Raw genomic sequence first — 26,455 nt, 5'->3', positions numbered from 1 at the left:
CGATCACGGTGAACTAGATGCATAGGATAAAAAATTTGGTGAAATTCCAATTTCAATCGGTTCCAGTTCCAGGATCCAATATCATTGCATAGCCTATACCATGTCAATGATTTTCCCTTCAAAGATAAAGGGAAAACCTTCTTCTTAGCTTCATCTCCGGGCAAACCTGCAAGCTTAAATAATCCACAAATTTCATCCACATAGATCAAGTGCATATCAGGATGTTCGGTTCCATCTCCTGCATAAGGATTAGCTAGCAGTTGTTCTATCATACCCAAAGGAATTTCATAACCAATATTTTCAATAATTGCAGTAGGTTGAGGGGCAACAAATTGTGCTTCTGGTCGAGGTGAAGATACCCCGAACAAACCTTTCAAAGGATTGTTTTCAGTTGCCGGCATTCTCCCTCTTTGTGTGAACCATGCATATTATGAAAGAAAAGGCATTAGAATTACTCCATAAAGCATTATTATGCATAAAAACATTATAAATAACAGTAGGAAATCATGATGCAAAATGGACGTATCGGTTAGGTATGCTTGTTTGTTGTTCGACATGGACAACTTCACTCGTCGCGACCACTGGACTAGAACATGGATCTTGTTTTCATTGGAACGATCCTCTAGCTCCTTCCCTGTCCTTTCTGGCCTTCTTACGCTGGCTTTTCGTTAGCATGTTCATTTCTTCCTTGAAAGTATATAGGTGCTTCTTGGCCACCCTGGCCCCATCATTTGTGAGGCAAGCATCCTTGGCTCTTGCCTTGAACTCCCTTAGCATTAACGTATATCGCATGACATTCCCCCCCCCCCCCCGCTCTGGCATGCTCTTACTAACTGTTGGTTGTTCAAAATCAAGCTTGATTAGATCTTCCTCCTGATCCCAAGTCCACCTCTTTAGAATATACTTCTCGGGTATCTCGTACACCCTGATCTGGTCCATCACTCGTAACACATGTGTGCACAGTATACCATCTCGCTCAACTTGCAAGAAGTGCATGAATATGTCCCTTCATCCTTGTTTGCTTGCACATGGTAGTCCCTATCCCCATATTTTGGTATGATTCCTCTAACTGAGCCAACCTTGAATGACCCATCTTGCAATGTGTCACATCTGTAGCAAGTTTTTACCTTCACCTCCATCTAGAATTTGGAGAAAATATTATGCGTGTAGAGGCCCCGCACCTGTTACTCGAGCGGGTTGAAGGAGTATGTTTCCACCTCTTTGTACACTGTTTCCAGGTGCTCTTTTGACACACTCACCATCACCTTCTTCTGTATCGCAGTGTACTATTTTGCAAATTCGACCAGCGAGTTATTTGGGTTGACGTAGTACACCGGGACCCAGCATTCCCTGTTTTCCCATAGCCAGTGGAAATGTTTGTTGTCAGTTTGCACATGATCATCCACCATTTTTCCTCAAACTCTTCCACTGCATTCAAAACCAAGGAGATGGTAACTTTAGTGCACAGATCATGATAATTCTAATGTACTTAACACGATAACTTGTTTCGGCCAACAGTATGTGGTTCTGGTTCATGCAGAATGGGGAACTTCCCTAATGCACATAGTTATGATATATTGAACAAACAACTGTTTGTGAATCTAGCTCATATAACTCTTCCACTTCATTCAAAAGTTAAAGAGATGGTAACTCAATTGCACAGATCATGATAACTTTGATGTACTTAACATGATAACTTCATGCAACACTAGGTGGTTGTAGTCCATGTAGAATGGGGAACTATAACTACATAGTAAACATGCTCAAGTGGTCATGGTCACTTAAGAACATGAGTGCTGGTAACTTTTTTCGGGTACCATAGCAGTCCAATTTTTCACATGAAACCTCCTTTCTAAATGTGGGGAAAATGGGTACTATTGGTGGTAATTTATTATAATTCAGCATGGTAACTTTGGATATCGCGGCACAAATAGGTAGTTTGCGGTTATGGGAGTGGAGTGTGTTGTGCGAAAATACAATACCATTCAAGTTGTTGTCAACACAATCTTTGAATGCTTTGTTCAGTGGTTGATCATCAGCCATTAGCCTCCCAAGCTTCTCCTATGCTTTCTTCATAATGTGCCATCTGCAATTTATGTGTACTATCCCGATGAACAGCTCATCAATAGCATTCCTCATGGCAAAGTCCTGATCTGTGATTATGTTCTTTGGTGCGACCCCACCCATCGCATGCAAGAATGTGTTAAGCATCCACACAAAGTTGTCTGTAAGTTCGTTTTGAAAGAAACCACAACCGAATTGGATTGATTGCCCGTGGTTAATGCCAATGAAGGGCGCACACGACATCTTGTACATATTAGTCATGTACGTTGTGTCGAACGACACAATGTCGTTGTATTTTGCGTATGCCCTGCGTGGGGCGCCATCTATCCAGAACATGTTTTCCACCCTGTCTTCATTATCAAGTTTCATTCTCCAATAGAAATATGGATCCTTTGCCCTGAGCTCCTCAAAGCATGCAATCGTGTTCCCCACGTCCGCATTACGGTACTCCTTGTGAAATTTGGCGAGCTGATTTGCAAGGTCCTATGTTGTGTATGGTACATTCTCAGCAGCACCATAAAACCATGAAATTAGTTGCATTTGCCTCGCGGTCTCTATGTTGCATTCGTGCAGAATCCGTAAGAAATCATGCTCGTCTTTGGGAATGTTCCGATGTGATGCTAGAAATTTTGTCAGGGAAGGCTTTCTTATCAGTGGGTGGTTGTGGTTGTCGTCAAAGCGTTTGACTCTCCACCACGCATCCTTGTGCGTAAGATAAAGGTGGGCTGGACACTCAGTCCTCACAATCTTCCACCTTTTTCTCTTCTTCACGATGCCTTCTGGGTTCAGTACATCCAGCACCTCCTCCTTCTTTGGTTTGCCGCCTTTCCCACACACACCAGGAGTGGTCTGCTCACTATGTTGTCCTTCAGTGGTCCTGTGTACCCTATCCTTGTCCCAAATCCATTTTTGAGTGCATATAGCTTGTAGTGAGCAACAGCCTCCTCAAAAGTGTCAAACTTCATTGTTGTATCAGGAGCCTTAGGTGTGGAGTATGCCTCAGCGTTAACTCCTCCTTGATCAGTGTTCAGCGCTCCTGTTTCTGGAATTGCTGGATCGCTGACCGATACATCAAAGAACCCCCCCCCCCCCATGCTAGAACTTTCTTCCTTCTTTGGCTCATGGATCCTCTGGTTAGATGTAGGTGGAGCACCTGCATATTTTTTACATGAAATGGTCAGTCAAAACATGAATTGTCATTTTTGGTGGTAACTTGTATTGAACATGTGTGGTAACTTGCAGTATGCTGTGATGATAACACTTGATGAAACATTTTTTTTCTTCCTTTTGTTGGTTTAGTAATTCAAGTAAATGTGACCTTTTTATTGTTGTTTGTTTCTTTTTTTGCATGCTTCATGTGTTTGGTGTCAACCCTAAAATGCAGCGCTTGTTTTTTTTTCCTAAATTGGTGTAAAACAATGGCAAACACTGCATGGTTATTTACATGTAGGAAGCCTGGTAGCTCCAAAATACAGCATGGTAATAACTATGCACATTCCATGTTAATTTTTCATATGTAAAGTTGATAACTTTATAACGTTCTGTGTACAACATAGACATAGAGTGGACACTTTTGTAAGTGAGTTGTCTCTTACCTGACACTTGGCGGTTGACGTTGGCAGAACCAAAAGCTAGTCGTACGTGCATCATCATCATGTTGTTTCTCTTGTCCATCACTCTCTATGACATTTGTGTTATCTCCGTGGTTTTCCGACATGTTATTGAAGCACCTGCTTACACATGTTAATAGCATCAGTCACACAACTAAAACACTAATTTTTACATATATCAATCACAGCAATATTTATCTTTGTACTTTTTTGTGATTCTTTTGAGTTGGCATGGATATTATCATTTTTTCTACAGGTAACAATTTGTTACTCATTCGGGACTCTATTCCACTTGGCAACACCATTCCTTGCTGCAAAAATTAGTTATACTATATTTGATGGTAACTTGCATTCCAAATGTGTGGTAACATGCACCATGTTGGCATGGTAACAAATGACAAAACTTTACAATAATTTTTTCCTGAAGATACTTTGTATAAAAAATGTGGTAGCTTTTTTTGCTTTGATTCTCTATACAATAATTGTAACAAGTATGGAGTCAGTTGGGGTGTTGTGACTTCTCTTTTACATACAACAAGTGTTTTGTAGCATAATTTCACTGTTTTTGTGAAATAAGTTGAAAATGAGCTGCATTTTTTTCAAGAAATAATTCTGTGTATGCCCTGATAACTCATGTCATTTCCCCTGGTAACCGATTCTTATCTGCCTGGTAGATTCTATGCACACAGTATGATAAAATAGGAAAATGGCCCCTTTTTCTTCCTTTTTGGTTCTGTGTCTTTCTTTTTTGCCTTTAGTTTGGACTGGATTGAAATTCAGATACTGTAGGAGTGCTTAGATGTACCTGATCCATCTGGATTCTTGCTGGATTCTGGACGCCTGGTAAGATCTGGAGTCCCTGGTGGTAGTTCAAGGCAAGATCAGGTGGTAACTTCAGTTCCTCAGGTGCCTTGCATGGTTTGTGTAGCAATTGGTGGATCAAATCGGGGTTGTGGTGGGGGGTAGGGGACAGAGATGAATTTTGCCTTCGCTGCCTTGAGTTTGTCGCTAGGGAGAGAGAAAGAGGGAGGGGGGTCGATGGAGAGCGTTTGATGCCTTTTCTTGCTCTGGAGGTAAGAAAGTTGGGGTTTAGGGGAGGTGGTGGCGCGTGATGGGTGTGGGCAAGGGTCACGTGAGGGGGCGCTGAGCTGGGCCACGTCGCCATTGCAGGTTGCCTCACGCAAAAAAATCGCAGGTTGCCTTGTCGTGACGGCTCGGCCTCGCGCGCTACGCGCACTTGGCCTTGCGAAGGTGGGGGATCGATCGTTTGGATCTATTGGCAGATCCGAACGTTTGCTACATATCACAGTCGTTAGAAACAACTTTAGTTGGTGGCACACCATTTCCAACAAACGCCATCACTATTTTTTTTTCAAATAGTGGTGGCGTGGCATTTTGCATATTTGCAACGTCACCACAAATTGGCCCATTTAGTTAGTGTTCGTGTTGTTTTTTTCTAACACGCCACAAATTGGCCCATTTGTAATGACCAGGCACAATCTAATGCTTGCGTTGTATTTCTATCAACGTCGTAGGTAATTAATTTAGTGCTGGCATGGTAATTACTTATACGCCATAATAATTTTGAATCTTTTATAATCGTGAGTATTTTATTGTTTTTGAGTTTTTTAACTTCAAGTTTGTTTATTGTTTTCAAGTATTTCTATAATTTTGAGTCTTTTTTATTGTTTTTGAGTCTTCTATTTTTTTTTGAAACTTTTATAATTTTGAGTCTTTCCATTATTTTGAGTTTATTTATTTATTTTTAGTCTTTTATTATTTTTAGTCTTTTATTATTTTTTAAGTCTTCTATTATTCTGAATCTTTTATACTTTTGAGTCTTTATTGTTTTTGAGTCTTTTTATAATTGAGTATTTATTATTTTGAGTCTGCTTATTGTTTTAAGTCTTTCTATTATTCGAATCTTCTATAATTTTGAGTCTGTTATTTTTTTAGTATTTTTTAAAAAAACTTATATAATTTTGAGTATTTTTTTTGTTTTTGAGACTTTTATTTTCTATAATCTTTTAATTTTGAGTTTTTTTATTGTTCTTTATCCTTTTTATCAAAGGATGTTCCAAAGCTTGCCACCACATTGTGTGACTTCTACTCACTTCATTCACTACTATTCATTGAAAAATATTTGGAGACAGTGAAAGTTATAAACAGAGGAGCTAACTGCAGTCCCCTCCACATTTTCTCATCCGGGCTTGGGACCGGCAAAGACAGTGTTAAACTACAAACTACTAAACACAAAAAAATAGCAAACACTACAACCAATCACTCAGCTAAGCAACAAGCCACACAATCAACCAAAGGCAGTATTGGCACGACACACGATTGGCAATAAATATTCACGCAACGTTTTCACAAGATCATACCACAGACATGGTTCAAAACCACATGGAAACACCGCTGAAATCATGCTTACCTCACTAGCAGAATCACAGCTCAAAATCGCAGTTCAAATCATGTGTGTCCACATGAGCAGAGACACCGCTCACAACTCACAAGAGCATAACCAGAGGTTCAAATTACACAGAAACAAGGAGCATCACACGTAATGGGGTTTAAAAATTGAACACATAGAAGTACTAAAGACCCAATGAGGGGCCGCGGCATCGAAGATAAAGTAGTCAGACAACGTCTAATCCATACAGAACACACAACATGGACAACCTGCTGAAATGAAAATAAAGGTGAATCAAAAAAATTGAACACACAACATGGACAACCTGATGCATCTAGGAAGTGAAGAAGCTCCATTCCTAAATACAAGTAAAACTGCATATTGTAAACTACCTGATTGTTCAAAAGTAACGAGCTAGTCATGTTAAAGTAACTACATAATTGTTGTCGCGGTTGTCGCGGGGTGCATACTCATACACTGAGCTCCTGCAGTCGCATGTCTGGTACAATCTAATCACATCACTCATCTCAAATATACCACTGGCTTCAGTGATGTTATAGTACAAAATGACACTGAAATACATATACATTGGTACTGGGGTACAGAGAACTTCCGCAAGAGTTCCAGCACACAAAAACTAATAGTAAAATCACCATTGGAACGAATAAAATGTATGACAACTGCTGCACACAAAGACATTTATCTCTGAACTATATATGCTAACCATATCTTACAACAGATAATCAATTCAGAAACACAGCAAATTGTAGTTAACATCCAAAAGAGGAAAATAGAGGGGAAAACGGGCCACATCTTTAAAAAGGTGCACAACAAAACCATTTATCATGCACAAAAACTAAACACTACATCAGCTAGATTTCAAGTCTTGCATGCACAAACTAATTAACAAGCTAACCATCTAAGTAAACTAGAATGCCATCGGCCACAAAATTCAGAAGGTAAATGCAGCTCCCTCCACATTTTCACATCCGGGCTTGGGACCGGCAAAGGCAGTGTTAAACCACACCAATCATCATTCAAGCATACAGGCCACACCATCAAGCAAATGCAACATTCACACAGTCACACACAGAGAGTCAAGCACACACAGTCACACACACACACACACACACAGTCAAGCACACACACAGTCACACACACACACAGTCAAGCCACACACACAGAGTCAAGCCACACACAGTCACACACACAGAATGGAGCGCTTGCACACAAGAAACATACATAGACAGGGGCACAAACAGAAAGCTAATACATGCAAGACCGAAGTAAACTCAAAAAGCTATAAAGAATTTCCAGAACTGAATGAGTAAACTGATTTCTCTAGAGGGGCGAGGGTGATCCAGATCTTCGTTCCTGAAAATAGGAAGCTAGTTAGAGGTTGATTAAGTGATTATCTTCATCAATACCCACAAGTTTGTAGGCACAGAGACACATGCTTATTTATTTAGAATTTGGTTTGTAATTCAAATATCGTGAGCGTACGCATACGGACATAAAAGAAATGTTAAATGTATTCATGTTCTACTTACTAGAGAAAGCAAGGCATGTAACATGAGCAACATTCTTATAGAAATTCTGGCTAAGGTAAGCCATGCGACTTGATCACACCGGATGCTTTGCCGTGGTCAAGAGCAACCTTCAACACTGATTCATTTCTAGTGCTAGTAGATTCGGCCTGCAGGGCAGAGAAACAAAGTCAGTACAAATCACCAGGCAAGCCAAGCTTCTTACTTGTTGGGTCCAAATCAAGGAATTGTAGCTACCAAATAATTCAAGGTGGATGCAAGATGAAACCTCCAAACATCAGCCTCACTGGTGCACACCAGCTTATAAGCTCGCGTATTGCGTTTATATTATACAGAATAAACACACCAGCCTACCACTAGTCAAGTTCGAAATAATGTACTAATTAACCAAGTTTATGATGACTTGCCAACAGTTCGAAAGTGAACTGCAGTCTAGTGTTTATTCCATTTGTAAGTAGAACATGATGCAAGCAAAAACCCTAAAAGCAGAATTAATTCATTGGCATGGTGTATGTAAAGCATCCACTTTTCACATATTGGGAATATGCACTAATGCCAACCGCCACTATTCCCTTTATGTTTAGAACAAGGGAGTTGATATTTATAGGTAGTTCCTATTTTTCATATTATACATACTGGGCCATGTATTCTAAAATTGAAAAGAACCACCAAAGAATGGTTAATGTAGCCAACAGATGAAGGGCAGGTTAACTCACCGAGTGACGTAGATCGGCAAGCATGGGAAAGAGGCCTCTAACTATGAGTGATTGTCTTGCCTGCAGGAAGATAATGCAACAAATATGAGTTATAACAGTGGCACACTGCCAAACACCAGAGACAAGTCTTGGTCCAACATAAGCAATACTGTTTCTTATCGGGCAAAATTCTATAGTACTCCCTCCATCCTGAATTACTTGTCTTAGATTTGTCTAGATATGGATGTATTAGACACGTGGTAATACAAAGGTTACAAGGAAACAGGTTGTTCACATACTTCAAATGCGCTTGTGAAGCTCCACTTCAATTGATTTGTTTTTAGACGAGGAATGGCATGGTGGGCCTGTACTTGGCAATTAGCCTGCAGATACTCGATACGGCATAATATATGAATCAATTTCTATTAAACTACAAGATGAGGTGAAGCGCCTATAAGAAGAAATACTCTTTTTCTCCTATCCGGATGAGGTGAAGCAAATGATGACCGAAGCCTTAACTTTAATAGCAGCCCACACCTAGCAAATAGGTAGTGAACTATTTCAGACTTATAAACCCAAGTGTCACAGACTGATATTCAATCAATGGAAGACAGAAATTGTTCCCCTGTAAACGCTAACAAAAGGTTGGAAAATGAAAAGAAACAAATACGCACTGTAGAGGAAGCAATAGACTCCATGTGGGTCATGGGTTCTCCCACGTATTTCATGGTTCGCTTGAAGTACAAATCCTGGTTGAAGACCTTCTCAGCCTGTGAAACAATTCATGAAAATATATCACCAAATATGAAGAGAGAAAAGACAGGAAGGAGTGAATTTCCATTAGATTCCATTAGAGTGCCAAAGATATACTTGTTGAGAACACATTTAGGGGCTATTTGGAAGAATAGTATTTATTTGTAACATTTTAGTATTGAAGCCTGATTTGAACTACAAAAGGGAACTTATCAACAAATGCTCTCCCAAACAGGCCTGTATCAAGAGAACATAGACCTCCAAAAGAAAGTTCACCTCAGCACAAATTCTGCCTAGCGTTGAAATAGTCTCAACTGGATACAACCCACGGAGAGTCTCAGCACCAAGGAGAATGGCATCACTACCTGAACAAAACAATTGTGATTTCATGTTACAGCTTGTGTAATTATAGTTTGTTTGGGTGCAGTAATAAGCAGCTGTACAGGATCACCAAAGTATAAGATATCTGCAAGAGGCAAAAACTAACCGTCCAGCACTGCGTTTGCCACATCAGTTGCCTCCGGACGAGTAGGCCTTAGGTTGTCCGTCATTCTGTCCACAACACAAGTAACAACGGTTTCTGAAATAAGAACACCTAAAGAACGAACAAAGTAGCTCAATAGAGAAAAATACATGTTAATTACCTCCAGATTCTCAATTTTGGCAAAAATCAGAGTTTGGCTAAGATCACCCAACTTTGAGAGGAACTCCTGCGCCTATTGCAGGAAAAATACTATCAACGTTAGGAACATTTTCCCAAAGTATGAAATGCAAACAAATATGTGATACTATTCAACAAAATAACAATACAAAAAAATTCAATCTGTTGGGAAAGATGGCACTGTGAAGTAGTACACTCTAAATATCGACATAATGAGTTCTTACTTGCCGCACATCTTCTGCATGCCTTGTATAAGAAAGAGAGAGGAAGTCAATCTTGTTTTCCCCTTTTTTTTCATAACCTGAAAGTGGTGCCTGCTCATAAAGTCATTACTGCACCCAAACAAACTATAATTACACAAGCTGCTCCCAATTGGTGTAATTATAGTTTGTTTGGGTTACAGCAAGGAGCTCCAGTTTCACGAAAATAATAATTCAACATGTAAATCAAGTCGCCAAGTTGATACAAGGAGCAAGAGAGATTCTTGGGAGGAGTTCCTTACATCTTTATCCTCATCAGACAGCGTGGGCATGTCAATATGGATCTGGGAGCAGTGCAATGTGAAGGCATAATAATCACAAAAAAGTTCAGAAAAAAGAATAGCGCTAGGTCTGTTACCTATGATCAGCAACTACCAATACCAAACTTAGATACCAATCAACAAACAACAATCAATCAATTGTAATAACCATGAACAAACAGCAATCAATCGTGCCATATAAACATGTAATATCTCAAGGCAACAAACAGCAAACAATCGGCCTACATGGTTTGTACCTTCTCAAGGCAATCAATCAAGGCAATCAATCAAACAACAAGCAACAATCCATCTCAAGGCAATCAATCAAACAACAAACAACAATCCATCTCAAGGCAATCAATCAAACAGTAAACAACAATCAATCAATCGTGCCATATGGGAAGATAAGCAAAGCATGATAACAATAAACAATTGAAAAGAACAGCATCAGAACAACCGTTACAGACAAGAACAGGATTCTCTGCATCTAGAATGGGAGCACACACGCCTACTGGTAGAACAAGAATCGGCAGAGGGCAACCAGAGTATCAAGATCATGCGTTTGAGATCTGGAAATAACGGACGAACAACGCAGGTGATGGAACAGAGAAACCGACTTGACAGCGCTCCAATTTCGAAACCAGAACCGATCGTTCCTGCAACCATCTCCCCGACGCGAACACGAAACGCAGGATCGTCAGATAACAGAAGCGCACGCACAAGTAAACACATGAACCATCGCTCCACCGTGAACATGAAACGCAGGAACAGAAGTTTCTCAAACAAACTTTAGCTCGCAAACCAGACTGACCGACCGCTCGCTCGCCCGCTTCCTCCGAGAGTCGCAGGGACGGAGACCCCCGACGAAACGGCCCCAAGAACACGCGAGAGCATCAGGGCGACAGCGAGGACAAGCAAAATTATATCACAAGCGACTCTAAAGTGACGAGGAGGACGAGTAAATCAAACCAGACGCGATTTTCTATCTACACGGACGAATCGAGGACGAGCAAAATCAGTCGAATCAGACGCGCTTCAAGACAGACGAATCGAGAACGAGCAAAATGACAAATCAGACGTGATTCTTCTAATCTAAACGATGAATCAAGCAGGGACGAGCAACATAAAGTCGGAGGGAGGGAATCAGGAATGAATGCCTCACCAGACGCGAGAGGAGGAGAGGCACTAACCGAGGACGAATTGCCTCACCAGACGCGAGAGGAGGAGAGGTAAGCCATTCATACCTAAAAAATATATGTTTCAAGTTGGCAACATCGGTTGTCTCTCATCAGTTCCAAGCCGATGGCTAGCCTGAAATGACATGAGCAACTTAAAATGTGAGTGTGATGCAAATGATGTTTCTATTATTCTTGAAGCAAGAAAAGTAGCTTACATCATCGGCAGCACCAGCAGTCATATTTACAAATGAAGATTCAGATGACCTGTTATGTAATAAGCATCATATGAGTCAAAGATACTTAGAAATCAGTTTATGATCATAACAGCATAAGTAATTATTCATGTGTGTATATCGAAGTTATCAAGGAATCAAGGATTCGGTATAAAACAAGTCAGACAAACTGATCAAAATTCAAACTCTGACCATTTGAAAGCATAGAAACTTACCGATGATTTATAGTCCTGCAACTCCAATAAGTCACCTGGTTTGTCGTCTTTGGCTTTAGCTATAGGTGAGAAGAACTAAGAACAAATAAAGTACACAAATGGAAGTAACCGGTGTGTTTCGAAATTAGCAAACATCCCACCCAGGGGGAAAATGCATTTCAGCAAACCATAAAAATAGAACAATCAAAAGAATACCTCTCTCGACATTGCTTGCCTATACATCCACCCATGGTGTACTCTGTGTCCAGGAGCGTGCCATGGACTCATACTTGGCCCAATCAGTCTTGTACATGTGAGCAATCTCAGGCACCAGAGGATCATTGGGGTTGGGGTCCGTCAGCAACGAACAGATTGACAGGAGGACCTGTTAACAGAGACGGGTAAATGTTAGAGAAACATAAATGAAAAAAATTTGTGAGATTAAGTTGCTGAAGGAACCAAGCTTATATCAGCAACAAGCTTTAAGCAAAAAATGGAACAACCAAGCTAGGAATGCAGATCATTACCTTTGATATGGTCAAAGCCGGGCTCCACTGTTCCTTGAGAATGTCAAGGCAAATGCTGCTGTTGTTGTTGATGTTTGGCTGGAACACCTTGATGCGGAAAGAGACCTGAAATATGTTCATGTCTGAATGTCAGAAAAAAATAGATAAGATAGCAAGCAGCAGCAAACTAATTGTTTGAGGACCCCCAAGACATTTGTCTAACAGCAATTCCAATATCATAGAATCAATATGAACTCTTTTTTACAAAGGTTAGCTCAGTACACCAGAAATTACCTTCGGGGGCTTGAAGGGATAATCCAGTGGGAAATGGATGTTCACCAAAAATAGACCACCAGTAAACGGGCTGTCCGAGGGTCCCATGATAGTGGTCTGCTAGTGGAACATGTCCTCACTTACAGGACCTGCCCGAATAAAAGGAAAGTGATACAGTATTACACAACAGTCAGACAAGCATTTGTATGAAGCTAGTCAAGTATGAGTAAGAAACAAGTCATATTTGCTACGAGATCAAACAGCGGCCAGCTTTAGTTATGTGTGAGCAAGTTCAGAATTAGGCATGAAATTATATTATCAAGGGTTATCCATCATATACACGCCCACTACAATGATTAGAATAATTCAAAGTTCATTGATCTTAATTTCAAGAGGTAAGTGGAACCAACTGCTGTATTAAAAAACATCAAGTCACCCAGGAGCCCAAGACATCCACTGAAGCCACTTACTCTCCACAAAAACACAGATCAGGTTTACACACATTATGAATGCTAAAGTTGCTTCAGTAGTTATATTTCTTCCTGTATGCATTGATAGACCAAGGAAAACAGGTGACCATTACAACCTCACCTACTAAAACATAAGCTACTCTTGATGATTCCCTCTATTGGTTAGGATGGTACTGTTCTTGTTTCTCAAATCAGATTTACGCAACATTTACAATGCTAAAGTTGCTTCCGTAATTATATTTCTTCCAGTATGCATTGATAAACCAAGGAAAGCAGGTGATCATTGCAACCTACTAAAACAGAGGCCACTTTTGACAATTCTCTCTATTGATCAGGCTAGTACTGTTCGTGTTTCTCAAATCAGATTTAAACAACATTACCAAAGATAAAGTTGCTTCAGTAATTATATTTATTCCGGTATGCGTTAATAGACTAAGGAATACAGGTGACCATTGCCACCTCACCTCCTAAAACATAGTTCACTCTCAAAAATTCTCCCTATTGATTTCGTTGGTACTGTTTATGTTTCTTAAATAGTCTAGTCCATGCCTAACAGATTAGATTGGTACTGTTTATGTTTCTTATATAGTGCTAGCCATGCCTAACTATCCATAAACTGTGAAGTCCTTGGCGGTTTTAATTTCTTTTGGTTATGGCAGTTAAGATATCATATAGTGCTACAGGGTGGTGCATGTTCTGCCCATGTGGTACTGACTGTAAACTGTAATAAGGTTGGCATACTTTATAACCTAACAAAACAAAATCCAAGGGTTTTTTTAATGACCTGCTCAGAAGATACATCACACACTTGACATGAGTCAATCATAATAGTAGTCCATGTACAGTTCATAAGCAGTATCCTCACCAATCAATCCAGCAAACCTAAAAGCACTGCGAGAGCACAGCTAAATAATCGACAACCTAACCCCCATGACCCGTAACAACAGTTAACAACCAGACCACGCCAACGGCGCGCTCATCCAGACGCAATACAATTCGGGGCAAGATCTAGACGGAATCAAACGGGGCAGAGGAAAAATCACCTGCACTGAGGTGGGAGGGTCCTTCTGCAGGCCCTTGCAATGAGACCATTTTGTTGGTCCATACTTGCTTACAAGATCAATAATTTTGTCATCTTCCTGTAGAAAAAATATCATAATCATAAATATAACTATAAAATGTGCAAAAGGTTTTTTTTTCGAGCGAAGTCAGGAGTGCAGTGCCAAACCTCTTGAGTCCAAGGACCTTTGATGAGTTCAGGGTTAAGAACCTTCTGCCATGGATGTAAATATTGTACCTCTGTCATATCCAGAAAGAGCTCAGCTGCGTAGGTAGATACCGACACAATATGTCAGCTCACCACACTTGCATATACAGAACATCATCCAAGGAAGTATGGTGTTACTATATAACTAGCTAAAATGTGGGATATGCATTCATAAGGTTACCATTACCGGCCATGAGATAAACATTGTGTAAAATATAGGAACGAGTTAAATTCGAGAGGGATTATCATCCAAAGACATACCAGGTTGACGAGCGATCCACGGCTTCAGTTAAACCACCAGAAGCACACCATCAGAACAACGATAATGAATCAAATTAGCCATCATGAAAACATCCATGCAAATATCAGGTAAATAAATGCTTTGAGACTACAGGCATCAGCTCGCAAAACGTAAAGAATGTAAATATACCTGCGTATATGCCAATTCAACCCATCAGTGTCCTTAGCAACACAATAAAGAGCAAATGTGATATGTCCAGATCAACATGTGTGTACCTTAAATACTTAGAAAAGCATTATTCCAAGGACTAGACAACAGTAATACCAAAAAAAGAATATGATATCCACATAAGACATAATCACAAAAAAGTTCAGAAAAAAGAATAGTGCTAGGTCTGTTGCATATGATCAGGAACTGGCAATACCAAAGTTAGATACCAATCGACAAACAGCCATCAATCAATCAATCAATTGTAATAACCATGAACAAACAGGAATCAATCATGCCATATAAACATCTACCATCTCAAGGCAACAAACAGCAACAAACAACAATCAACAATCCATCTCAAGGCAATCAATCAATCAAGCAACAAGCAACAATCCATCTCAAGGCAATCAGTCAAACAACAAACAGCAATCCATCTCAGGGCAATCAATCAAACAACAAACAACAATGAATCAATTGTGCCATATGGGAACATAAGCAAAGCATGATAACAAGAAACCGGTTAAAAAGAACACCATTAGAACAACCGTAACATACAAGAACAGGATTCTCTGCATCTAGGATGAGAGCACACACGCCTGCCGGTAGAACAAGAATCGACAGAGGGCAACCAGAGTATCACAAGGGCGCATGAGTTTGAGACCAACAAACAACAAGTGATGGAACTGAGGAACCGATTTGACACTGCTCCAATTTCGAAACTAGAACCGATCGTTCCTGCAACCGTCGCCCCGACGCCAACACGAAACGCAGGATCGTCAGATAACAGAAGCGCACGCACAAGTTTCTCAAACAAGAAACGCAGGAACCATAGCTCTACCGCGAACACGAAACGCAGGAACAGAAGTTTCTCAAACGGACTTGTTAGTTCGCAAACAAGACGGTGACCCAAACCGACCGACCGCTCGCTTCCTCCCAGAGTCGCAGACCCCCAACAAGATGGCCCCAAGAACACGCGAGAGCATCAAGGCAACGGCGAGGACGAGCAAGGATCAAATCACACGCGACTCTGAACTGACGACGGCGGCGAGGACGAGCAAATCAAACCAGACACGGTTTCTACCTAAACGGTCGAATCGTGGACGAGCATAACCAATCAAATCAGACGCGCTTCTTGAAAACAGACGAACCGAGGACGATCAAAACTGAATGAAACAAATCAGACGCGATTCTTCAACTCTAAACGGACGAATCGAGCGAGGACGAGCAACATAGGATCAGAAGCGAGACTATGAGAGGCAGGAATCAAGGACGAATTGCCTCGCCAGACGCGAGACGAGGAGAGGCAAGAACCGAGGACGAGTCACCTCACCGGACGCGAGAGGAGGAGAGGCACGAGTCGAGGACGAGCGCGCGCAGCTGGCGCACGACGCCGGTGCCCCCGCCGCCGGTCGCCCGCCCGCGTCCTCGGGGAGCGGCTCGGCCCCGCAGGCGGAGAGGACAGGGAGCAGGGCGCGAGCGGGCACGGAGACCACCACGCGGCCCGGACGGGCGAGGACGAATGAAGGAGGCGAGAGGCGCGGCCCGGACGGAGAGAGGAGGAGCGGGCCGGCCAAAGGGCGGAGCTTTATAGCCGGGGCGGAGGCGGTGGCGGCGGGCGGAGCCTTGTCCTTGCCGGATATGAAAGGCAAGTTTTTTTCCGAGACAAGGATATGAAAGGTAAGTGGAGCGGGGGTCGGCGGCGGCGCGTCTCGAATTTGGGGGCGGACGCGGAACGGGGAGTTTTCCAGGCAGCTGATTGATGCCCGTGCGTGCCGTTGCCGTGTCTCTTTCCTTTTTTTTATTGACTGAGCGGTGAAAACAAATGTGCTCTTTTTTGGAGCTGAAAACAAATGCTACCACTACCCCCAAAAAAAAAACGCCACGTTCATATATGCACAGGGAACTAAAACATTCGACGTACTCATTTCGCTAGCACCAACTTCAGTGTAATTTTTTTTGGCCCGGATAGAATAGGTAGGATACGTATCCGAGTTGATCGAAAACTCGTCTCGCCCGCTCTAGCTTCCGCCGCTTCCCTTCCCTTCATCGCCTCTCCTCCCCTCCTGTCGCCGGGCAAAGCCCGGTGGGTGTAGGCGGCGGCTGGGCGTTTCTCCCTCCTGATGGCGTGCGCAACGCGGAATGCGGCATCGTGCCGGGGCCGCGGCAGCAGCGAGTCAAACGGGCGCGCCGGTGGCGTGGGCAAATGGCAGGGTTGCGGCGGCTGTGCGGATTCTGAAGGTGCGTGCTTGGGGTGCTCGATGAACTTTCTTTTAAATTTGAATATATATTTTCATATTTAATGAAGTGCTTTTAAATTTGATGAACATTTTTTCAAATTCAATAAACTTATTTTCAATGTCAATGAACTTTTTTCGATTTTTGTGAACTTTTTCCCAAAATTGATGAACTTTTTTTCAAATTCAATGAACTTTTTCCAATTCGATGAGCTTCTTTCATATCAATTAACTTTTTTTTAAATATGTGAAAAAATCAAATTCGATCAACCTTTTTTTTCAAATTCGTGATCTTTTTTAAGTTTGTGAACTTTTTCAAAAACAATGAACATTCTTTAGTTCACTATTTTTAGAAAAACATACAAAAAAAAGTCAACTGGTCGACCGCGACCGGTCCAACGCGATCAAGGGAACTAGGAAACCAGTCGAGGGCTATTTTCTTCTTGGGGCGGCCCATGAGTGGGGCGCCAAGAAGCTCAACAAGGTGCCCTATAGGAGCTCCCACTGGACCCAAGGGGCCGCAGTCTGTTCCCGCTAGGCGCAGCGGTATGGCCTACGATTCTTTGATTTCTTTTTTTACGGTTCTTTCATGTCTCATGCCCCTGCACTTCAAGGGCACCTCTCCGTAAGATCACCACCTGAATGACAACAAATGTATGCTCTGAGTAGGTCGAACTTTTTTTTTGCAACAACAGGCTATATTGAATTACTCATGAGGATTACAGTGTGTGTGAATACATCCTAGAAAAAAAGCAGGGGTGCAATTCACCCAGATACATCTTCTACAATCCTCACTAGCCTGTTTGGCACACCTGTGTGCCGCTTCATTTGCTTCACGGTTGATATGGACAATGGAGCAAGATTGAAAACTAGAGCTCGCGTCCACATTTGCTTTTCGGTTGATATGGACAATGGAGCCAGGTCTGCTCTTGAAAATTTTGCCTCGTTTAGCATTCGCACAACATCTTGAGCATCACTTTCGATGCTCACCTTGAGGACGTCCAAGAGCAAGACGAATGCCATCACGAAGCGCCAAGGCTTCCATAGTGCTTGCATTCTGTGCAAACCGATACCAAAATTGCTTGTGCCCGAACCAGTGCTTCGATATGGTTCTGAAGAACAACTCCCGTACTACCATAGCCATCTTGCTCATAATAGCTCGCGTCAACATTGACCTTGATGATCTCGGGGCATATCCAGACCGATTTCTCCCTCGGTTCTCATGTCGTCTTCGAGCCCACTAGCGCAGCTAGATGGTGGATGGTATCAATGGCCCATTTGAAGTTCTCCATGTCTTCTATTGTTTCTTTCAGTCCAAATCGTCCAGCACCCGCACAAAATGAGAGCAGCATTCTGTTCTAAAACTTGATTGCCATCAATAATATCTACAGCCCATGAATCCGAATGAAGAGAAGGGATCCTGACCGGAAGGAAGCAACGACGTTCAATCGTCTCCTCAACACCACAATCTTCACAGAACTCAACACCACAATCTTCACAAAACAGAATCTGCTCATCATGTCGTTCTTGCAGAACATGGACATGCCGCCGACCAAAGAACGCTTTCAGGTTCCATCAAGCACATGGATCAAAAAGACAAAAACCATGGGGTCTAACGAGTCTACGTCACTTTGCCAGCAGTCTAAATTCTAATACCTGCCTTGTCTGCTTCCATGCAAGCAAGGTTGAGATAACACAAGACAAGACATGATCCAAGCAACTGAGTCAAGAGCTAATATTTGTGTATATATACACACGAAGCGCTAATGCACTACATTAACACGACGACTCCATAATTTTGGGGCATGCAATTCTACGACGGAGTAGTATTTTAAACAGGGAGTGAGGCTACGCTAAGGCGTTCTCTTAGGTGGCGGTTACAAGTTCAGAGACTTTTCGCTTCTCCAAGGCACCAGGCACAGCACAAAAACGGTCCTGCCTGTTTTCTCCTTCAGAACTTGCGTTGGCGGCCGAAATCACCACGCCCGTGACCAAAAGACCGGTCAAGTACGGGGTGTTCATCCTTCCGCCCAGATGAGCTTGAAAATGTTCTTGCTAGCCCCCGCGTTGACCATGTCGCTCTTGTTCTTCAGCATCTCCTCCTGGGCGCACCTATCGCCATCCTTCAAAGTTACAAGGATAAACTTTTAGTTCTACAGACATGTTGAATTGTTTTGTACATCAATAGCACGAGGAGCAGCTAAGGATGTGTGTGTACATACATTGGTCACATCTGTCCCAATGAGTAAGTAAGATTGTATAAGTTGTATATGTGAAGAACATTGTATAAGTTGTATATGTAAAGAACATTGTATAAGTTGAAAGGAAAAGAGGACTCATAAGCATGGTGTACGCCTTAGCAAGCGAGAGAAGAGTGGGGTAGAGACTCGTGACAGCAAGAGCAGCTTCTTCTGTCACTTGTGGCACCTGATTTACATGCACAATAAATGAGAAAACTACTGCATGAAATGGACTACCCGACAAACTTTGGTGGAGGTGGCCGTATTCGCCCAGTTACCTGCATAAGCTGAACGGCGAATATATCGCTCATAGTGACCTTCTCAAGGTCAGAACACCTCTTCACAAACTCGTCGTAGGTCAGGCAAAGTCGAGAGGTATCAGCACCAGCAGAGAAGTTTCTGCTGTAGTAATCAATTATAGAGCCCGTGAGGTGGCCGTATTTCTTTTCAGTGTCAGCATATCCAGTGGTTCTTTGGACATCAAATCCTCCAAGAACCTCAGTAGTGAAGCAGCTGAAATAGAAGGCATATGGAGCAGTTAATAGGGCATACAACTGACATCCTGAACGGAAGGAATGATACTTAATAATGTTAAACACGAGAAAAAAGCACTGCCATTCAGGGGTTAACATGATCGTCCAGGCTCATGAGAAGAGTACATATGCTGTTTTAACGCTCTCTGATCCATCTACAGTGTTTACATCCCCTTCAACTAGATATATTAGCTTCCTTAGCCCACATTTCTGCAAAGGATACAACAAATGGAGGTATCATGCCGTATTGTTGCTAAAATAACCACAGCAAACCCATATATATGGACAAGAAATACAGTTTCTTTGGGAAGAGATGCTCAATCTACAGGCTCAAGCTTATGTCTGCTACATCGTCCTTCATCATCTCATACCCAAATATGGGCTATGCTTTTCAATTAATGATAACAAAGAATAAGGAAAAAAATCTCCTCGGCTAAGATTAGACTCAAGCAACATCAAATCACAGGGGATAGCATGCGGGCATAAAACATGGCTGGTCAAAAGACACTCAGCATGTTGCAGGGAAACATTCCTTTCATATTCAGCATGTCTGGAACCCAATTGAAATCTAAAATAAACAAGATATCACAAAGTTCTTCATCTAAAAAAAAGAAGCACAGATCCGATGCGCTGCTGCTCTTCGTCAAAATAAAAAGTTTATCTAACTGTTTAGAGATCCCTCCATACCTGTGCCACCAAACAGGCTAATGACTATGCCCATCAACTTATTTGCAACATGACCAAAACAATGTGTTGTGTTGCCACAACTGCTGATCAGGATTGTCACAAGAAACAAATGGTAATCTACAATACAAAAAAAATTATCACTATCAGTGAGAAATTGGAAGGGGGGCCTTGGGGCAGCGGTAAAGCTGTTGCCTTGTGACCATGAGGTCACGGGTTCAAGTCCTGGAAACAGCCTCTTGCGGAAATGTAGGGAAACTGGGAAAGGCTGCGTACTATAGACCCAAAGCGGTCGGACCCTTCCCCGGACCATGCGCAAGCAGGAGCTACGTGCACCGGGCTGCCCTTTTTTACTATCAGTGAGAAATTGAAAGCATGAAGAACTGGGAAAGTTAAGATGGAAGGTTTATAATATTAATGAAAAAAATCAAAGCTATTTTCAGATGGTACCTTCAGTCTTAGTTTTTGATCTTTGTATCTGTTGTCTTTAATTGAGCCAAGTAAATCCTCCACATTTTTCCTTTCAACAATGAAATCAAGAACATAATCCGTGTCAAGTTCTTTATGGCGAGCAATCCAAAGAGCATCTCCAACAGGCAAGTGTTTAACCTGGATGTCATGGTTCGAACAGAAGGATCAGCACAATTTTCTTTGGCACATTATATGAACAGTTCAATCCATGCAAAGCAACTTTGTTAATATTATTATGCTGTCTCCTTGCACACAAGCAAGAAAAGAGTGCAGCCAGCAATCATCAGCACAGTGGGACAGCGGCCAAACATATCAGATAATTAATCCAGTAGTACAGGGCATTTAATTTAGAACCGTGTTGATGCATATAATGACTTTTAGCAGTGTATTTTGGTTGTCTGAAGAAATGAACAAGGATAACACCCAGAGGAGTACTCATGAATTAGATACAATAAAGGAAGGGGCAAGAAGGGTTAAACAAAGAGAGTTCACATAACTCTCAATCCAACTAACCTCTACAGGAATATTAAACTGCGAGCGTATATTATCAACAACTTTTCTTCTGGAACGGGGCCTGCACAAAAAGAGAGCAATCATAAGAGAACTGAATTCTGATGCATAGATGGATGATTAAATAAAACATAAAAAAACTATTGGGTGCAACAATAATCAATCTGTTTCCTTGGAAAATAATTTAATTAAACAACATACAGAATCTAAATTTTATATACAGAAGCAGAAGGTTAAACAGTTGAAGTAACACAAGATAACGAATCAAAGTGTCATCAAAATTCACAATTCCAGCAGTAAGTGGATAAATATGTGAAATCCCTTGCCCATCTTATTTAAACAGAAATAATATTAACATGAAGAATAGAATCCCTTGCAGGTCATGCGAAAGAGAGACTAGGTACACATACTCCCAATCTTCAGTTACTTACCCTCCTCAAAAGATGTTTTTTTTCGGAGGGGGGGGTGCCTAAATATATTGTCTATTTGCTAAGACAGCCTTGTTATGATCCTACTTAAATATCAGACACAACTAAAAAATACAACTCATGAGTAAGATACGATCATAAAGACCCGAAAGTATCTCGATCATCCAATATCAGCACCACTTCATAAGCTTTCAGAAAACTTTCATTAGATTGATGAGATGGCATAGCTAGTAAAGACATTTCAGCAGAACTCTGACGTTAGAAAAGAAAATGTTGCATTATGTTCCATTTGAAAAAGAAGGGTACGGAAAGGGGAAGTCAAGTGTACCATTGCACTAAACGATTGCTGTCCAAACATTCCTCGAGATGAAAGAGGAGAATTAGTAGCATGGCCGTTGTCTGAAAAAAAAGGCATTAACTACAAAGATCAGCGGGGAATAATATTTTGCTTATGGAATATATCATCATGTTATATGCAAAGAAAGCATGCTGATACCAAAGGAACTGGAACTGCCTGCTTTTGAGTTTGGAAGTCCACTTCTTTCAGAACCTGCAATTGAGTAAAAGGAATTTATTATAGTGCTGCTGGGGTACAATAATCGGTTATCTGGAAATTCATACTGCATGAGTAGAAAACTTTATTAATACCTATCAGGGGACTGCTGCCGTCATATTCATCAGAATCTGAATCGCTGAGCACAACTGCAGGATGACCGGCCGCCGTTAAAGGTCCTGCAGGACCGTCCAATCTAGACCGTGCGAGACAATCGCGAGCTGTCTCTTTGCCTTTTTCTGTTAGGTAATACCTACAGCAAACTTATACGGTAAGCCCCAAGTCTATGCTTGGTATCTCAACAGAATGTGTGTGCTAGGCAAATAAAGCCCCAGAGAGAAAAAAGGAGATGCAAACTGAACAGGGTGAGCTTCTGCTTGTATTCAGGGTGGAAATAAAGGAGATGACTGTAGGACCAAAATAATGAGCAAGATCTGGTTCATGTAACAAACTGGCATATATCTGGAACATTCCCAAATGGCCACATGTGCAAGATTTTTGTAAACATGTTTCAGGTTCATATTGTGGACCAGATAAGTTCAAAGGAGCTAGAATTGGACATGCTTGCTTCTATTCCATCGATAGAAAATTGATGATATACCACCGCAGAGTTGTATGTTTAAAAGACACATTTCTTAATTAGCTCAAAAGATTAGAGAGCATTATATTACCTAAGGTGCCCACAAGCATCAACTAGCAAACTATCAGATGTTGATACTCTGCTAGCATATATATGACTTCACTGCTGCACTATATCAAACTTCTCTGATCAAGAGAAAAAACTGAAGTAGGAATGTTTCTTGATACTCCCTCTGTAAACTAATATAAGAGCGTTTAGATCACTAAAGTAGTGATCTAAACACTCTTATATTAGTTTACGGAGGGAGTACAAGTTAAATTACTAGAGAACACATGTACCAAACAGCAAAAGCACACCAGAGGTTAGCCGCATTTTTTGATCCAGCCGATCCACAACAGACCAAAACATGTGAGAGGATTTTATATCCGGTGAGTGTCGCAAGAGCATGAATCGGATAACCTAGTGCAGACACAATCATACTTAAATACGTGAGCACCCTATGAACCCTCTAATGAGAGTCAAGTTCATGCATACAAGTGATATATTTTATAGCTCTGGTATCTCCTTGAGTTTGAGTCCATTAAAATATCACTTTATCATTTAAGAAAGATCAGGCCAAGTAAAAAGTTCACAACCAGTAGCTAGCAGGGCCACAATAGTACATTATACAGCAATAGCCAGTGATGTGAAGGTAATAAAACTTGTGCTCTAATACGTGAGTATAAAACGTATTGGGTTTACTCCCCTAAAAGATCCAATTCCTTTTTTAATAAATGACGGAAAAACATAACATTAACATGAGGATGAGCATGGTACATTACTTTGCAGGATTACTCTTTTTCTCAACCAGATCCTTATTTGTTAACATCTTCATGCTATTCCATCCAGTGAAACTGTAACCGTCATTCCGAGAATTCCTACTGTTGTTTGGGCTGCTCATAATACAACATAGACAGTTAGTGATGCACTAAAATATCAGATGAAATCAGCAACCGTGGCATATACTGAGTCACTGAAACTGTACCCTATTGCATATTGTGACAGACCACTGGCTTCAGCAGCATCAATAAGCTCTTGCCTCATCATAAATTCCTTCCCTTTTTTCCATTTCCCTAGGGGGAAAACAACTGTCAATATCTGCTGTTGCATATTCAAGTGTCTTTTCCCTTTTGCTCTGATTAAATGTTGCCCTTTGTACTAAGGTTGCACTAATTTTGCAGCATGAACAACAAAAAATTAGGTAAGATAGCCCCCCACCCCCCACCCTAAAAAAAATCATACCTGTAGAGTGTGATCATTATTGCATAAGCAGCTGATTTCATCCGTGGCACATAAGGTTTGTTTCGTGTGTTCTTCTTCCTTGTTAAAAGGACAGTACCCTTTAAGATATAACAATAAACCTGTTTCCATAGAACTGACATTGATAAAACTGAAGGGGAAGAAGACTTGTTGTCATCCTGATGATGAAAAAGGAATAACAGATTCCAGAGGACACGTGAGCAATCAAGAAAACTGTTACCCGTTTCTCCTGGTGTATTACTTCTCGGAGGGGACAAATCAAGGCTGGACCCTGGAAAGGAGTCTTCCATGACGTCAACAACCCAACCTCCAACTCCCCTGACAAAAATAATAGAACCAGAGAAGCAACAGCAATGATTAAACTAATTCAGAAAATGTAAAGTTTTTCAAAAATCGATGCAACTCAATGTAGAAAGCAACCGTTGGTACTAGATACATTCCACACATCAATCTAGTGTGCGATTTCCGCCTCTAAATTCAACACACAAAAGAAAAATCAAAGGGAAAGAGTTATAGTGTATGGATCAAAACTAAAGCCATGCTGTTATATATAAACTTATACCACTTGTCTGGTTATCTACTTGCAGGCAAATCCCAAGTAGAGTGGCAACCCTAAAGGGATGGATATAAATACACCTCACCATATAAAAATGGTAAACCTAGATCGATTTCAGCATATATCTGCAGCAAATCAACGGACGCAGCAGATGAGCAAACATAAGGGGAACTGAACTGAAACTTATGATTCCACAGACCAATAGCCATCCAAACCGAGAATTCATGCTCAGACCAAATGGGCACAACTAAAATCCCCTAAGGACTAAGCCGTTACATCCATCCACCAAACAAAAACTAAGATCCCAGAGCTAAGGCGCCCAAATCATAAACCGACCCGTTCGTCTTAGAGCAGCAATGTGACCGCAGCGCCAACCCGAAGCACATGACCCGAAATCGACCGAAACCTAGGCTCGCCTCAACAGCGTAAGAGTAAACAGTTCGAGAGGGGCGGGGAAATGCGCACGTGACACGGGCCAGGTCGCCGGGTGTCCGGACGGGCTCCTTGGCGGCGCAGACGCCGGTGTAGGCGGCGGAGAGCGCGCGGGCCTGGTGCTCCGGGAAGCCGCCCGGCTGCTGCGCTGCCATGGAGCGGTGCTTCCCGAAGATCCTGGCCGCGACCTCCTCGTTCTCCGGGAGGTTCACCTTGCGCTTCTTCTTCGGCACCAACGGCGCCATCTGCGCCGGCGCCGAGGGTGGGGGGCGTGGGAATGTGGGACTGGGAAGGGACTGCGGGTGTGGGGGTTGGGGAGTGGGGAGGGGGTTAGGGTTTGGGATTTGGAAATGGGGAGGGAGAACCCGCCATTATTGGGTTTGGAGGTTTTGGCTTGCCACCGGTTCCCCCAGTCGATTCGGAGTTAATCTACTACTACCTCCGTTCCGGTTTACACGACTCATCTCAAAATTTCAGTTTTTCGGTTTTATAAGTCTCATTTCTACTACTTCTACTTTCCATCACATATTTTAATGTGTATTAACTTTTTACATGCAAGGGTTATGACAAAACAACCAATACATTACAGGAAACCGCTAGGCATCAGACTACTGATGCCTAGCATTCTATCGGACCAGTAGACAGTCCTTGGATTGGATCCCATGCACCCGTTAGATAAGCAGCGCTCCTTCCGTTTGAATGTTCCCAAAACTGAAACTAATAATGCTGATTACCCGTAATTCCGCCACTGGATTTTAGCAAGTTAATTAATAGTCCTTCCAACATAGGTCCCTCTAGTATCTTGCTTCCATATAAATCGTTGCTTCTTACACATAATATCACTCTTATAATTTAAATTCCCTTTAATTTACAATCTTTTTATACCATCTTATTTTTCAGAAACTTCCACCGAACAAAAAATTGTTTCTAGTGCTACTAAAATTTGCTTCCAGTGCTAGTGCTTCTGTCCAACAAAAAAATCCAACATGGTAATAAATTCGTTATATTTCCAATGTGCCAAAAAATATTTCCATTGCTTAGAAAATTTGCTTCCAATACAACTGATATTTGCCTCAATGTAAGAATTATTTTTCGACGTGCGA

At 41.7% G+C, this 26,455-nt stretch overlaps 3 protein-coding genes across 3 annotated transcripts; all 3 read right to left on the bottom strand.

Annotated features, from left to right (window-relative positions):
• Nucleotides 1–7,307: 7,307 nt before the first annotated feature.
• On the bottom strand, nucleotides 7,308–16,559 carry LOC109786309 (pyruvate kinase 1, cytosolic). Its single transcript, XM_073508509.1, is given in 19 exon segments — nucleotides 7,308–7,458; nucleotides 7,635–7,780; nucleotides 8,348–8,407; nucleotides 8,626–8,709; nucleotides 8,846–8,863; nucleotides 9,001–9,096; nucleotides 9,356–9,444; nucleotides 9,567–9,795; nucleotides 9,965–10,035; nucleotides 10,236–10,284; nucleotides 11,654–11,702; nucleotides 11,887–11,945; nucleotides 12,107–12,250; nucleotides 12,393–12,497; nucleotides 12,666–12,793; nucleotides 14,158–14,253; nucleotides 14,343–14,437; nucleotides 14,643–14,664; nucleotides 14,812–16,559. Coding segments are annotated over 15 exon segments (1,326 nt in total). The 5' UTR covers nucleotides 14,207–14,253; nucleotides 14,343–14,437; nucleotides 14,643–14,664; nucleotides 14,812–16,559; the 3' UTR covers nucleotides 7,308–7,458; nucleotides 7,635–7,684.
• A 2,120-nt stretch (nucleotides 16,560–18,679) lies between these two features.
• On the bottom strand, nucleotides 18,680–25,765 carry LOC109786307 (crossover junction endonuclease MUS81). Its single transcript, XM_073504786.1, has 10 exons — nucleotides 25,386–25,765; nucleotides 24,585–24,682; nucleotides 24,347–24,494; nucleotides 24,144–24,177; nucleotides 22,429–22,482; nucleotides 22,078–22,184; nucleotides 21,508–21,568; nucleotides 20,974–21,132; nucleotides 19,585–20,049; nucleotides 18,680–19,493 (listed from the first exon to the last, which is right to left on the bottom strand). The coding sequence occupies exons 1-9, from the start codon at nucleotides 25,595–25,597 to the stop codon at nucleotides 19,951–19,953; spliced, it is 972 nt and encodes a 323-aa protein (XP_073360887.1). The 5' UTR covers nucleotides 25,598–25,765; the 3' UTR covers nucleotides 18,680–19,493; nucleotides 19,585–19,950.
• Nucleotides 19,085–19,938, bottom strand: LOC141027642 (crossover junction endonuclease MUS81-like). Its single transcript, XM_073504787.1, has 4 exons — nucleotides 19,585–19,938; nucleotides 19,403–19,493; nucleotides 19,289–19,299; nucleotides 19,085–19,189 (listed from the first exon to the last, which is right to left on the bottom strand). Exons 1-4 carry the CDS (start codon nucleotides 19,936–19,938, stop codon nucleotides 19,085–19,087), a joined length of 561 nt encoding a protein of 186 aa, XP_073360888.1.
• Nucleotides 25,766–26,455: the final 690 nt, after the last annotated feature.

The sequence above is a fragment of the Aegilops tauschii genome, chromosome 1 (assembly GCF_002575655.3).
Source record: "Aegilops tauschii subsp. strangulata cultivar AL8/78 chromosome 1, Aet v6.0, whole genome shotgun sequence".
NCBI classification, from domain to species: Eukaryota; Viridiplantae; Streptophyta; class Magnoliopsida; order Poales; family Poaceae; genus Aegilops; species Aegilops tauschii.
Note: the sequence above shows the minus strand (reverse complement) of the source record. Positions and strands in the feature narration are given on the sequence as shown.

What these genes read in the sequence shown, in the direction of transcription:
- LOC141027642 (XM_073504787.1), bottom strand. Translation starts at nt 19,938, where the DNA reads ATGTTAACCCCTGAATGGCAGTGCTTTTTTCTCGTGTTTAACATTATT. An exon ending in TCGCCGTTCAGCTTATGCAG is followed by an intron (nt 19,494 to 19,584) that starts GTAACTGGGCGA and finishes CATGTAAATCAG; the next exon opens with GTGCCACAAGTGACAGAAGA.
- LOC109786307 (XM_073504786.1), bottom strand. Translation starts at nt 25,597, where the DNA reads ATGGCGCCGTTGGTGCCGAAGAAGAAGCGCAAGGTGAACCTCCCGGAG. An exon ending in GGCGACCTGGCCCGTGTCAC is followed by an intron (nt 24,683 to 25,385) that starts GTGCGCATTTCC and finishes TATTTTTGTCAG; the next exon opens with GGGAGTTGGAGGTTGGGTTG. An exon ending in TAATACACCAGGAGAAACGG is followed by an intron (nt 24,495 to 24,584) that starts GTAACAGTTTTC and finishes CTTCCCCTTCAG; the next exon opens with TTTTATCAATGTCAGTTCTA.